The sequence below is a fragment of the Bombina bombina genome, chromosome 4, assembly GCF_027579735.1.
Source record: "Bombina bombina isolate aBomBom1 chromosome 4, aBomBom1.pri, whole genome shotgun sequence".
Lineage (NCBI taxonomy): Eukaryota > Metazoa > Chordata > Amphibia > Anura > Bombinatoridae > Bombina > Bombina bombina.
The window spans coordinates 602,069,579-602,085,529 of record NC_069502.1 but is presented as its reverse complement, the minus strand read 5'-3'; the positions used below and the strand labels follow the sequence as shown (position 1 = coordinate 602,085,529).

At 36.6% G+C, this 15,951-nt stretch overlaps 1 protein-coding gene across 3 annotated transcripts in view; it reads left to right on the top strand.

Annotated features, from left to right (window-relative positions):
• The window catches only part of BVES (blood vessel epicardial substance), a 180,171-nt gene extending 165,363 nt beyond the window's left edge, over window positions 1–14,808 (top strand). For all 3 annotated transcript variants that reach the window (XM_053710584.1, XM_053710583.1, XM_053710585.1), the window contains exon 8: window positions 14,279–14,808. In XM_053710584.1, coding sequence (XP_053566559.1) covers window positions 14,279–14,394 — 116 coding nt within the window. In that variant the 3' untranslated portion in view covers window positions 14,395–14,808. The remainder of the gene's footprint in view (window positions 1–14,278) is intronic.
• Window positions 14,809–15,951: the final 1,143 nt, after the last annotated feature.

The following is a 15,951-nucleotide window of genomic DNA, read 5'->3' as shown; positions in this document are numbered from 1 at the left end:
ATAATTAAACATAGAAAAGAAAGAAAAAAAAAAGGCAAAAGGGCTAAAGACTATATATCAGTAAAAGGACACAGCCTTACACATTTATCTATAGAGTACATATAATCAGCAATATCAAGCGATCCGCTAAAAATTGTGCAAACAGGTAATGGTGACATCAATTCATATAACAAATGCCATCAATCTAGGCTAGGTGTAAATAACAAGCTCAGCACTATATCATGCAAAGAATTGTCCCAAATCACCTGATTTTATATAAACAATACAAATTATAACTCCTGTCTTATTTCTGGGTTGCACATAAGCCAGGAGTAGTTGTAAACTTAAAAATAACCTTATACTGTCCTTAAAAAGTGAAAAGTAAAATTTCCTTTAGGCTAAGGGCATAACCATAAAACACAATACCATGTGCAGGAGCTCATTGGAGTGAAGCAGCTGGTGCAGTGCACAAACCAACTAATTGCAAACCAACTAATCGATTATGAGATTCGTTGACAACTATTTTCATAATCGATTATTATTGATTATGCCGATTAGTTGTTGCAGCTCTAAACTAGATCATAAGCCAGCTGCATTTTCAGGACTGAGTTGCATCAGAAGTGACTCAAATATCATCAAACTCCTGGTGCTAGAAATACCTGCAGCTGCCAAACACCAAGAGGAAATTATTTATTGTCTCCATTACTTTTGGTAGAAATCACAAGGCCCATTTTTGGCTGTTTCTCAATCCTTTTGTAATAAATCATGACTGTTATGTTAGCAGTCCATTTCCATGGATCTTAGTGCCTTCTAGTGAATGAGTACAAGTTGTTATAGTAACACTACTAGCTGGTATTGGTGTTTATAATATCGGGTCCCTATTACATGCAGTCATATGGACTTGATGTTGTTAAAACCAGCATTTCTTAAAGGGACATTAAACCCAATATTTTTATTTTATTATTCAGATAGAGAATACAATTTTAAGCAACATTCCAATTTACTTCTATTATCTAATTTGCTTCATTCTTTAGATATCCTTTGTAGAAGAAATAGCAATGCACATGGGTGAGCCAATTACATGAGGCATCTATGTGCAGCCACCAATCAGCAGCTAAAAAGCCTATTTAGATATGCTTTTTAGTAAAGAATATTAAGATAATAAAGAAAATTAGATCATAGAAGTAAATTAGAAAGTGGCTTAAAATTGCATGCTCTTTCTAAATCATGAAAGAAACATTTGGGGTTTTATGTACCTTTAATGACTGTTTAAAAAAAATAATCAGGTTCGATTGTAATATGTTACGTAAAAAATACTCTTTATTTAAAAAAGGGTGCTGTAGATTTTGTCCTGATTTTTATCATTTTAGCACCTGGATTGTGGTCTAATCTTATGTGTTAACTAATACTATCCTGAGTGAAATAATGAATTAATTTATTACATATACTTATTGGCTTTTAGTTGTTGTTTTTTTTGCTTGCATTTTTATTCTATTTATTTTTTATTTCTTTTCTTTTTCTCATCATCTATCATTTTTAATAAGTTAACATTTAGTTAATTGTCATTATTTGCAATATAAGTTTTCTCACTGCCATGGTAAATTTACAAAACTAACATAAATGATGTGTATGTATTAAAATAAATTAACCATCTGCTTTTATATTAAGGAAATAACCAGCAAGAATTCTATAATGCATATGGAATGGGTCGTTTGTCGCATGATGTTTTCTGTTGATAACCTCTTGTTAAAATCAAGAATCATTGAGCAGGTATTAAAGGGTAATGTTAAACAGTTTATCGCAAGATTTGTTCTTGTTTCAATTAAAATTTGGTAGCCAAAAGAATATTGTGATAAGCAAACTAAGTACAAATAACTTCCAGAATACACTAAATAAAGCATTTTTCCCATTAACATGATTTATATTCAGTTTTTTTTATTCAAATACATTAAGAGGTATTTAAATGTATAGACTATTGAATGCATTTTAGAAACATGAACAATTTTAGTTGTAATATTTTCTTGAAAAACAACTATTTTCAAATGCAACCTGTCATTGATAAGTAAAAACATATCATACATATTTATTTATTTACTTCTTTTTATTATAAAGTTTTTTTAAATGCTTGCAGGTTAAATGTATATGGTTGCACCTTTATATAGATGTTGCAATTAAGTGTTTTATTTAAGAGAACAGGGAAGGGTAGGGAAATATTGGAGATTGATGAAACCCAAAATATTCATATTTTCTAATTATTTTTTTTAACTTTTTTCTCCCTAAAGTAAAATTTAATTTAATTTTAAGAGATGTGTAAATAGAGAAGCAAAGTAATGTTTCTAATAAACTAAACAATGATTCAATAAAAACTTGGTAGGCTGAGATTATTCATTAATTATATTAAAACAACATTTTTGAAAGAACGTAATCTACTAATATGCATTAAAAGTATTATCTATTAGCATTGTAAAATTATTATTAATTTTATATAAATATATATTGACTAGTAGTATTGAAGTTAATGGATCACTGCCAGTGATAATTCCTTTAAATGTATTTTTTTGTTTTAAGTAACTTTCTTTTCATTAGGTCATACATAATAGTGATGTTCCTGTTTTATAAAGTTCAATGTTAAAAAGTTTGTAAATTCACCTTGTATTAAGTGTTTCCTATCACTGACTTCGACCATCTTGGTTATACCTATTCCTTCTCAATGTACCAGTATAATCATTATTTTTCTAATCAGAACTCTTTGTCAGTGGGATGGAAATTATAAAATGATAAAAACAGCTTCTGATAAGAAGAGAAATGCTATTCTTTATAAGTGAATCTTTAATATAAATATGTGTTATCTGGGTACAAAGCTTGAAAATTCCACCTCAGTTTTGTACATGATGATGGTACAGTATGGGACATGATAAAACTTTGGGGAGGAATTAGACCTCTCTTCTCTGTTTCTTAACTAAAAGTGCACAATTCAATCTACCATTTGCCTCTGATTGTCTTCATATTCAAATATTATTATTTTTCCTTTGTGTTATCACACTTATCCGATTGGAATATTTTATTTACCTATCATCATTTTTTGTAATTAAACAAATGTTTTACTAAGAGGTCAATCAGAGGGGCTTTGTTAATGGGTCAGGAAAAAGAAACAATATGGACTATAACACTATTAAATGGTAGACCTGTTCCATTGTGAAAAAGTAAGTACTAGATATTTAAACTTAAATTGAAATATGTCTTAAAACATATCTGTTCCCAAGTCAAACAGCTGATTTTGTGATCATTCACTATAGAAGACAACCACACAGCAATCTAAACAGGAGGATATAAATAAGTTGTCAAAGAGAAAAAGTGTATGTTTAAATGTATTAATTGATTTTTCTGATATCTATAAAGGCATTTACCAAGTTACAAAGGTGCAATCTCTTAGACTGATGACGTGACACATATGGCTACTCACCTTCAAACATTAAAATGTTTACTCTGGCTTTCCTGCTCATTGTTATGTTCATAGCAAGGTATACACATACAAATGAGTTTCATGGGAGGCTTTGTACGTCAGTAGGATAAAACAAACTTTTTGTACACATATATCTATCAGCACACAGAAAACTGACGAAACAACGAAGATACTCATCACCACAAATATTAACCAATGTCAAGGTTTAAGAGGGATTTTTATTCTTGATATGAACTTGTGAATGGCCTCATGAGTTGATTTTATACAATGTTCAGGTTCTCCATGGTTTATTATGCTACTATTAAAGGGACAGTTAAGTAAAAAAAAAAACTTTCATGATTTAAATGGGGCATGTAATTTTAAACAACTTTCCAATTTACTTTTATTACCAATTTTGCTTTGTTCTCTTGGTATTCTTAGTTGAAAGCTAAATCTAGGAGGTATATATGCTAATTTCTTAGACCTTGAAGGCCACCTCTAATCTGAATGCATTTTGACAGTTTTTCACCACTAGAGGGTGTTAGTTCATGTGTTTCATATAGATAACATTGAGCTCAGGCACGTGAAGCTCCTAAGAGCAAGCACTGATTGGCTAAAAATGCAAGTCTGTCAAAAGAACTGAAATAAGGGGGCAGTTTGCAGAGCCATAGATACAAGGTAATCACAGAGGTAAAAAGTATATTATTATAACTGTGTTGGTTATGCAAAATTGGGGAATGGGTAATAAAGGGATTATCTATCTTTCTAAACAACTGTCCCTTTAAAACCCTATGTATTCTTAACATACATTCCTGTATTGTAAAAAGTTTAATACAAATATAATTTTAAAAATAACAAGACATTACAATATGGTAGGGCATTACTTTGTGCTTACCGAGGAAACAAATTCACAAAAATGACCAGAGTAACCACCAATGAATATATACAAAACAAATAATATATAAACACACTTTTAATGTTAAACACATTCTCAAAGCATTGTAAAATGTTATACTTGGATATAAAGTCCACTTTGTAGTGATTTGTTAAAATATAGAATGTCATGATTCTAATCCCTATATTATAGAGACAACTATTGTGAATTGTCTTAAATCTCTGCTGAACTGGTTTGATATTAAAAAGGTGTTAATAATTATACTATTATTATACACTTGAAATTGAATTTAAATTTTAATATATGCAACTATTGTCTTTTGGCAAAAAGAAGAACAAATATCCTTATTAAGCTGGAATCTAGTAGCAACCTTGTGTAGTATCCCTTCCCCATTCCATCTGACCCCCCACCCCCCCGAAACATGATCTCTGTTCTTCTAAAATAATCTGCCTGCTGGTTTTTCTGACAACGGAGACAAAACGCTCCTAAATAGACCCCTGTTGGTCAATTTCTGGCCAGATTAACACATTTTCTACCAACATACCCAACAAAGAAAGCTACTTAACATTTGTCAAATTATGGCATAGCAAACTTCTTTTATACCATTATCTTAACATAAGTGTTCTTACAACACGCTGTTGCAACTATCTGCAATTTGTTGCTACCAGCTGCTGTTGTGATTATTTCAAGGAATAACTATTCTTAAGATTGCTTAATCTTTTCCACGATTTTGAATTAAACTTTGAGTTAAAAGGATAGAAAGGTCAAAAATAAAATGTGCATGGGTGAATTTTAATTTGAAATAGAAGCATTTTTTTCAATATATTTTCATCGGCAACATTTTTATTCCTGTTTTTCTGCGGTATACACGAATATATCCTGTTAGGGCTATACTTAAACACCAAGCCTGTCCTGTACTTACCAGGAGAACTTCTGTGCCATTAAAGACACATTATGGTGATATTTTTATGAAGTAAATAAAATAAAATTAAAGGGACAGTCTAGGCCAAAATAAACTTTCATGATTCAGATAGAGCATGTAATGTTAAACAATTTTCCAATTTACTTTGATCACCAATTTTGCTTTGTTCTCTTGGTATTCTTAGTTGAAAACATAACCTAGGAGGTTCATATGCTAATTTCTTAGACCTTGAAGCCCACCTCTTTCAGATTGCATTTTAACAGTTTTTCACCACTAGAGGGTATTAGTTCACATATTTCATATAGATAACACTGTGCTCGTGCACGTGAAGTTATCTGGGAGCAGGCACTGATTGGCTAAACTGCATGTCTGTCAAAAGAACTGAAATAAAGGGGCAGTTTGCAGAGGCTTAGATACAAGATAATCACAGAGGTTAAAAGTATATTAATATAACTGTGTTAGTTATGCAAAACTGGAAAATGGGTAATAAAGGGATTATCTACCTTTTAAAACAATAAAAATTCTGGTGTAGAATGTCCCTTTAATAGTGTGGAATATATTATAATGGTTAATGTTTACAGTAAATAAATAAAAGTACCTTTGTTGGTGGCATTTCCAATAAGAGAGCAAAAAAAAAAAAAAAGTGAGTAATAACACCAAACACACTTCAGCTGTTATATCCATGCAGTGTTTTATGAATGAGTATACTGCATAGCTCCCCATTAAATATATGCTACTTTTTTAAATGGAGTGTTTTCTAGTACACACATGGTTAATGCAGCTTTACAAACAGAACAAGTGTGTAGAACCTGTATTGTCCTGCCATATATCATGGTGGTCTTGTGGACTTCAATGCTTGGGTATTAGATCCCACATGTGATATTCTTGCTGACTTTCACCACCTTGTGAAAGAAAACAAAATGTATGCTTACCTGATAAAGGAATTAATAAATCGATTTATTTCATGATGGTGATATTATAGAAGCCCCACCCTTAGTCCTTTTTAATTATTTTTATTAAGATTTCAAATAAGTACAGAATGTGAAATATGAGGTAATCACCAACAGAAGGAGAACCATAAGTACAGATAGGGAGTAATAATAGCAGTACACATCATTTAGGCACAAAATTGCAAACATATTTAAGAGAAAAAGGGCAATATAAATATAAGTGACTTTTACTTTTTCTTTTTGTTACCGCCACTGTCTCTCAAGGAGGTTCCTTCTTTCATATCTTCTGAATACTGTCCATAGGCTATAATAAATATTAGTCTTGGTAATCATGACTATGTAAGACTAACATTTCTAATGTAAGGGGGTAAGTATTAGCAGTGATGTAGTGTCAGGATATACTGGTTACCCTAATATACGTGAGTGGATCTCAACTGCAGATAAATATTATTTGTTTCACAAAAGCAAGAACCTTGTGGAGCTCTTGTAATCCTTGTTACAGGAGAGTGGCAAGGAAGCCAGTAATACGGAGTTTGCAACAGATACAGTTAATGTATATCCTTGTTTGTTGAATTTAGTACATTTAGTACCAAGCTGGTGTATCAGATACAGTCCTGAGTGTTACAACTCTCAATATTACAGGACTTGGTATATTTGGATCGTATCTTGGTTGTGGAAGTGCTAACAAGATGTATTTGTACTACTGTTAGTAATGAGCCCGGAGTGAGAATCGGCGTCTGCTGTAAACCCCTTGAACCAGCGTGGAAGGACTGAGAGGGGAGAGATGATGCCGCTGCGGCGTGCAGAGAGACAGAGAGAGGGTGTGTGGTGTTCCTCCAATCAGAGCCCCGGATTACCTGACAGGCAGCGTGTGAGCGCTGCAAGACTTTAGCTTGTCTGTAGACAGGAGTGACTCTGTGAGTTATCTGAGAGACAACGTGTGAACGCTGAAGTACTTCGGCTTGTTATAGCCAGTATCGGTTAAAAGTAGAAAGCTCCGGTATTCATGAGAAAGGCAGTGTGAATGAATAAGTCCTCTCAGGAATGCTATTAGATGAACGCTGGGTATGATTGATGCCGGTTGAGAACCGGGTAGGTAATTTACCAGCAACTGTTAGAATAGCACGTTGTGAGCAGGGAAATAAATCCTGATGTCAGCAGATACTGATAGTTTGTAATTCCAATGTGGGAAAAGGTGAACTCTGTGAATTTAGCCTACTGGTTTAGATAGGTGTCTTCTCTTGCTGAAAAGTCAGAACACTAAACATTAATCGGCAGGTGGAAGGGGGAGGAGCAGCCTTAAGTAACCTCAGCTTAAAGGTACAGGAGCCAAACCTGACAGGTCCCCCCATCAAAACTGCTGCCCAGCAGCAGAAGGAGCCGGCTTGTGTGGATGAAGCCTGTGAAACCGAGCAATCAACCGGGAAGCATTGATGTTGGAGGAAGGCTCCCAGGAATCCTCCTCAGCAGAAAAACCCTTCCAGTGGATCAAGTACTGCAGTTCGCCATGGAACCATCTGGAGTCAAGAACAGAGGAGACTTCATAAATTGTGTCATCCACCACAATAGGAGGGGTCTGAGATAGAGAAGACTGTTGTCTGGTCGGGACGTACGGTTTCAACAAGGAAACATGGAAAGTGGGATGAACGGGGATTTCTGGGGGCAACTTCAGAGTCACAGCATTGAGGTTTACAATCTTGGATACTTCATAAGGTCCGATGAATAAATGAGAGAATTTCCTACTGGGGGTTTTAAGTTTTAGGTGACTGGTAGATAGCCAAACAAGATCACCGATCTGGTACTCGGGAGGTTTCCTTTTCTTTTGATTGTAGTAACGTTGTTGGGTTTCCTGAGCATGTAGTATGTTATCCTTTAGGAAGGTGAAAACATCTAACATAGAATTGACAGTCTCGTCCACCACTGGTGATGTGGTATTGAGGCTAGGGAATAAATGGAAGGTCGGATGGTATCCATAGTTTGTGTAGAATGGTGTACTCTTGGTTGAACTATTTAAGGTGTTATTGTATGAGTATTCAGCCATCGCTAAGTTTGTTGCCCATTCATCTTGCTGGTGAGCACAATAACACCTGATGTATTGTTCTATCCACTGGTTTACACGTTCTGTTTGACCGTTAGTTTGAGGATGGTAAGAGGTGCTATAACGATGTTCTATTTTGAGCACGGAGCATAACTGTTTCCAGAACCTGGAGGTAAATTGTGTACCTCTATCAGAGATGATTATGGAGGGTAAGCCATGGAGACGAACGACATGGTCTAAAAACAGAGCTGCTGTTTCAGATGCTGTTGGTAATTTCCTATAGGGAATGAAGTGAGCCATCTTCGTAAAACCATCCACTACTACCATTATGGTGGTGAAATGGTTGGATGGAGGAAGATCCACTATAAAGTCCATACCGATAGTATGCCAAGGCCGGTCAGGAATAGGAAGGGACAACAAGGTCCCATAGGGTTTAGCTCTGTCGGACTTTGAGGTGGCACAAACTTGGCAAGTTTTAATGAACTGGAGAATGGATTGATGAAGATTAGGCCACCAATAATTCCTCCTGATGAGTTCAATCGTTCTTTCAACACCTGGATGTCCTGCTAAGGGTGATTCATGATGGTAACGTAGAATGTCATTCCTGAACGTAGGTGGTATGTATATCTTACCATGGATATGTCCAATACCATTTGAATCCAATTCCTGGAGATTCTTCGGATAGGTAGTATCATTTTTTTGGTGGGTACGTAGTGTGTCATAGGAATCCTTCAGCAAATGACTTGATCAGGAGGTCGTAGATATCTGGAAAGAGAGTCTGCCTTGCCATTCTTTTTACCAGGCCTATATGTAATGTGGAACTGGAATCTGGTGAAAAACATACTCCAACGTAACTGTCGAGCGGATAAAGTCTTGCTTGATTGGAGGTATTCCAAATTCCGATGGTCAGTATATATCAGAATTGGGTAGGAAGTCCCTTCTAGTAGATGCCTCCAATGCTCCAATGATGCTTTGATAACTAGAAGCTCCTTTTCACCTACAGGATAGTTGCGTTCTGGGGCTGTCATAAGTCGGGGAAAAAAAGCAACTGGATGTATGGGATCCTTTGGGGATCTTTGTTGAGACAATATAGCGCCCAGCGCATAGTCTGAAGCGTCTACTTCCAAAATGAATTGGAGGTTGGTATCTGGGAAGTGAAGTATGGGAGCAGTTGTGAAGGATCGTTTAAGGAGATCAAAAGCCTGTTGTGCCTGTGGATTCCACCGGAAGGATGTGAGAGATCCAGTAAGACTTGTCAAAGGTTTGGCAATGTTGGAAAATCCCTTGATGAATTTCCTGTAGAAATTTGCAAAGCCAAGGAACCGTTGTACGTCCTTCCTAGTGGTAGGAGTAGGCCACTTTTGAATTGCTTCTATTTTTCCTTCTTCCATACTAACACCTGAAGAGGATATTTTATATCCTAAGAATGTAATTTCCTGAGTGTGGAAAGAACATTTTTCCGGCTTGGCGTACAGCCGATGAGTTCTTAACCGATCCAATACCCAGCGCACATGTTTCTGGTGGTCCTGTAGATTATCGGAATAGATGAGGATGTCATCCAGATAGATTACAAGGCACACGTCCAGTAGGTCTCTAAAGATATCATTGATGAAATACTGGAACGTGGCGGGGGCGTTGCAGAGCCCGAATGGCATCACTAAGTACTCATAAAGCCCGTATCTGGTCCTGAAGGCGGTGAGCCACTCATCTCCTTCCCTGATCCTAAGAAGGTTATAGGCTCCCCTGAGATCAAGCTTTGTGTAGATGGTAGCTTTGCTAAGCCTTTCCACTAATTCGGGAATAAGAGGAAGAGGGTATCTGTTCTTTTTTGTCCTCTTGTTCAATTCTCTGTAATCTATGATAGGACGTAAGGACATGTCCTTATTCCGTACGAAGAACATCCCTGCTCCTGCGGGGGAAGTGGAAGGTCTAATGAAACCCTTTTTAAGGTTTTCATCGAGGTAAGCCTTGAGGTGTTCCAGTTCAGGTTGGGAGAGCGGGTATATATGACCATATGGTATGTTAACACCAGGTAAGAGTTCTATCGGGCAGTCATATATGCGATGCGGTGGTAGGTGTTCCGCTTCTTTTTTACTGAACACATCTAAATAATCCATGTATTCGGATGGAACAGTCTCAGGTGAGAGGAGTAACTGTTGTTGAGGAGGATAGCAGCTTTCAAGACAGAAGGGGGAGTTCAATTCCACTTCTAGAGTGTGCCAAGATATCTTGGGTTGATGTTTCTGGAGCCAGGATAGGCCTAACACGACTGAAAAAAGAGGAGATGGTAATACATCGAAGGTGATGTATTCAGTATGGCCCTTACCCAAAGTTACCTTGAGAGGAATAGTGTGATGTGTTATCGGACCTGAATTGACTAAAGTGCCATCAATAACTCGAATAGAAACTGGACTTGTTTTCACAATCAGTGGTATTTTATTTTTTTGTGCAAGTGATAAATCAAGGAAGTTGGAGTAAGCTCCTGAGTCTATGATGGCTTCAGTTCGTAGGGCTCGCTGATCCCACTGCAAAAAGAGAGACAAGGTACAGTAAGCTGCGTTCACAATCTTATTAGTCAAGCAATGGTTAAAAGTACTTAGCTTACTTCTCTTATTGCGTTGTAGCAATGGACATTCCTTTACTAAGTGTGCGGGAGAAGCGCAGTACATGCACAAATTCTTTTGCTGTCTGCGGTGTCTTTCCTCCATGGTTAGCGGTCCCTTAGTAAAGCCAATCTCCATAGGGGTGGTACTCTCCTTTGAGGGTGAAGGAGCAGTGTAGTACTTCTGAGCTCCCTCGGAATGTTGGCGCTCGGATTTCCTCTCTCTAAGTCTCCTGTCTATCTGAACTGTAAGAGCCATCAGACTTTCAAGAGTTGTTGGTATCTCTATACGGGCAAGTTCGTCTTTAAGTGCGTCAGATAGCCCTAAGCGGTATTGGTTACGCAGTGCTACCTGACTCCACTCTGAATCCTTAGTGTATAGCTTGAACTCTGAGAGGTATTCTTCCACAGGGCGTCTACCCTGTTTAAGGGAGCGCATCTTAGCTTCTGCGGTAAGTTGCTTTTGCGTATCTTCATACAATGCACTCATTTCAGTGAAGAAATCTGTAAGCGAGCCCAGGATAGGGTCATTGTTCTCGAGAAAAGTGTCTGCCCAAATTCTAGGCTCCCCTGTGAGGAAGGATATCACAGTCATGACTTTAAGCCTCTCGGTATGATAGGTTCTAGGCTTTATTTGAAAAAGCAAGTAACAGGCATTCCTGAATTGCCGAAATAGTTTCCTGTCCCCTGTGAATCTTTCAGGTAGACAGACATGAGGTTCTGGGGTACTGTCCCTAACTGCTGCTCTGAGGTTATCATTTTGAAGTTGTAAGTCTCTCATGCCTTGGGATAGTCGATCAACCGTTTGAGTAAGGTTGTAGACTACAGTGGGTAAATCCGCTGGATCCATAATATGGCCGATTAATCTGTCAGGATATACTGGTTACCCTAATATACGTGAGTGGATCTCAACTGCAGATAAATATTATTTGTTTCACAAAAGCAAGAACCTTGTGGAGCTCTTGTAATCCTTGTTACAGGAGAGTGGCAAGGAAGCCAGTAATACGGAGTTTGCAACAGATACAGTTAATGTATATCCTTGTTTGTTGAATTTAGTACATTTAGTACCAAGCTGGTGTATCAGATACAGTCCTGAGTGTTACAACTCTCAATATTACAGGACTTGGTATATTTGGATCGTATCTTGGTTGTGGAAGCGCTAACAAGATGTATTTGTACTAATGTTAGTAATGAGCCCGGAGTGAGAATCGGCGTCTGCTGTAAACCCCTTGAACCAGCGTGGAAGGACTGAGAGGGGAGAGATGATGCCGCTGCGGCGTGCAGAGAGACAAAGAGAGGGTGTGTGGTGTTCCTCCAATCAGAGCCCCGGATTACCTGACAGGCAGCGTGTGAGCGCTGCAAGACTTTAGCTTGTCTGTAGACAGGAGTGACTCTGTGAGTTATCTGAGAGACAACGTGTGAACGCTGAAGTACTTCGGCTTGTTATAGCCAGTATCGGTTAAAAGTAGAAAGCTCCGGTATTCATGAGAAAGGCAGTGTGAATGAATAAGTCCTCTCAGGAATGCTATTAGATGAACGCTGGGTATGATTGATGCCGGTTGAGAACCGGGTAGGTAATTTACCAGCAACTGTTAGAATAGCACGTTGTGAGCAGGGAAATAAATCCTGATGTCAGCAGATACTGATAGTTTGTAATTCCAATGTGGGAAAAGGTGAACTCTGTGAATTTAGCCTACTGGTTTAGATAGGTGTCTTCTCTTGCTGAAAAGTCAGAACACTAAACATTAATCGGCAGGTGGAAGGGGGAGGAGCAGCCTTAAGTAACCTCAGCTTAAAGGTACAGGAGCCAAACCTGACATGTAGGCTCAAGACTATTGGCTCGAACTCAAGTCACCACCTCCTTTATTTCTGTTAAAGTTGGCTCCCAGACTTGATACTGGACTTGAGACTTGACTTGAAAGTATCTTGCAAGGACTGGAGCCTCGACTTGAGAATTGAAGGTAGAGACTTGAAACTTGACTTAAGACTTGGAGTAAAAGACGAATAAATTACTGAGTATTAGCATGATGTAATTCGCTTGAAATACATTACTGCTTACCACAGAAACACATAAAATCGACATAGCTATTTTTAACACATATGCATTACTGCTTATCACAGAAACACTGGCACATATGTGTATTGCTATAAATTAAAAAGATTATAAAATAACTGGTAAACTGATACTTTTAAAATTAAAAATCCGCAAAATAACATTTAACTTTTCAGAGATAAAATTGTACAAAACTAGGCATACCTTTTAGCAGTCCATAAGGTCTGAACACCTCTCTTCCACCTTCTTGAATGATGATCCATGTTCACAAGTATGTGGTGACACCGCTATTTATGAAGCTTAAGCAATAAGAATGAGGAAGGAAACTAGAGTGGACCTTTTATACCTTGTTCATGAGAATGTATGTGTTCCTGACAACTTTTTGTAACAGATTGAAATACACCCCTAAATATGTTAAACATGCACATCTCTTCGCAAATCCCTCTTTTAAATACAGCCGGAAAAAAATGGACTTGTTCTTTATCCTTTATCATATTTGTATTGTTTTATGTGTTTCATCCGTTTTATGTCCATAAATTCTATATTTCTTCACCCTTTTCTTTGACACTTAAAGGGACATAAAACACCTTGTAGTTTAATTTTTTTCTGCAATATTTCAATGAACTAAAATACTAGGTGAGTGGGATTTTTTTTTAATTTATTTACACATCTTTTGCAGCAATTGTTTCAATAGCCAAACGCCCCCCACATTATGCCTTATCTGGAGGAGTCCATCTGGACTTGCAACTGGACTAAACAGTCAGCTAGCCACTGTCATTTTGTTAGAAGTTCCATTGTTTAGCAGTTGCTTAACAGATCATCTCTACAAACCATGCGGTGACAGATCGGTTGCAGGGTAGGCTTGTGAAGTCTGCAGTTTGAACTTCCAGTTCTCAAAATTGCGAAAACTCAAACATTTTTAGGCTTAAATTACAGGAAAATATTTCAAATTTGTTTTACTATGCACAATGAAAATGTTTTAACAATACAATCTCAAAGTGTTTGATGTCTTTTTAAGGTTCTTGTTTTGTATTTGTGGTGTGTTGCTACCTTTATCCCCTTTGTTATAGGTTTCAAAGCAGCAGAAATCTAATTTCTTTAAAATGAGTGTTCCTGTACATTTAAGTCACAAAATAATAATAAGATGATTAATTTAACTTATCAAATTCATTAATCCAGTATTATAGAGGAATGTATCTCTCCTGTAAAGTTATACACTCTGTTTATCCATATGGCGATAGATAATGGGGTTTCCTGATACATTAGCGTTCAGTGCATTAGCCACAAATGTGCTGGAATTCCCATTTCTCAAATGCACCAGATAGTATGTCCCAGTAAATGAGTCATTGCCTGCGGTAATTGATCTAACAGACTGTTGCTTGTGGCTATATTGTCAGGTCATTCTCCCTGTCTGAGAGCTTCAGCAAAGATGAAACCAATAGAAGAATGTATTGAGGATGATGTGTTTGAACCAACAGTTTCACTTACGTCTAAGATCCAGAGGTTTCCGTAAATGCTGACAACCTGACAAAGCAGAAGATATCTCACGAAGTGTTGTAACTTCAAGAGCTTCTAAACAAGCATTCGCCTTTTTGTTTTCAATTAGCATTAATGTTTCTGTATGTTCAATATAAAGCAGAAGATTTATTTTACTCTGCAATGTAAATATTGCTGTGAAAGCAAAAAAAACATGAATTTACGCTAACAGTTCTTTAAAATATGTTTTGAACACACATTGTTTTTAAAAGCAAATTAATAAAGTATAAAATGTGACACTGCCTTTAAAAGCCACATAACTACTGCATTTTCAACACATAAAGAGATAACTTTATTAAAAAGACAAGACTACAATGCAGCAAAGGCCAAACATTGTTATCACTGGAAATTATGGTAAACTGTATTTATTCATATAAAGGGTAGTTTTTGATTTGACGTGTTTTTGTCTTTATTTATAGCAGTTTCAGCTTATTGTATTTTTCAAGATCTTTCTGTCTGTATCTATCTATATATCTATCTGACATATATATCATGTATATGACATATATATATATATACTGTATATATATGTCATATAGATATATTTTCTTTATAAGGTTAGTTTTCCAAAAGCTCTCCATTCCTGACTTCTCCAATGTTACCAATATCACCAATATGTTATTTAATAGAGTTTATGTTCTTTGTGGAAAATGTTGCCAGCCGGGTGGCATTATGAGGTTTTGGATGTGGGGAGTGAAATACTTTGCAAAATGTTCTGCTATTTATAAATGTTACTTAAAGGGAGATAATACTCATATGCTAAATCACTTAAAACTGATGCAGTATAACTGTAAAAAGCTGACAGGAAAATATCACCTGAGCATCTCTATGTAAAAAAGGAAGATATTTTACCTCACAATCTCCTCAGCTCAGCAGAGTAAGTTCTGTGTAAAAAGTTATACTCAGCTGATCCCAGCTGCAGGTAAAAATAAAAATAAAAAATGAAGAAATGAACAGCAGCCAATCAGCATCAGCAGTGCTGAGGTCATGAACTCTTACTGTGATCTCATGAGATTTGACTTAACTCTCATGAGATTTCATAGTAAGCTTCCTTTACCTGATTGGTGAAATAATATGAGAGTGCACGATGCTAGTCCCTTCAGATGTCCCAGGACAAACACACTAAAATGCTGCTTAGAAATCCTTTACAATGGGAGGTGGCTACTGAGGAACTTTTGAGGTAAAATATCTTTCTTTTTTACATAGAGATGTTCAAGTGATATTTTCTAATCAGCTTTTTACAGCTATGCTGCATCACTTTCAAGTGTTTAAACATTTGGGTATTATGGCCCTTTAAGCTATCCAAAGCACAAATTAATTGCATAGTGTAATATAACTTGATTTAATGATAAATTGTGCACAAACACTGGAGAAAAAAATTAGCTAATTTTGGCGAGGTGGTCAGTAATATCATTTGGGTGCTATACCCATTAGGGGCTCGATTGCATGCAAGTCCATATTATAAGTGGAGTGAAGTTTAAGTTACCACAAATTCGCTTTTGCGAAATCACAGTGACGTTGAGCGTCAGTGTGT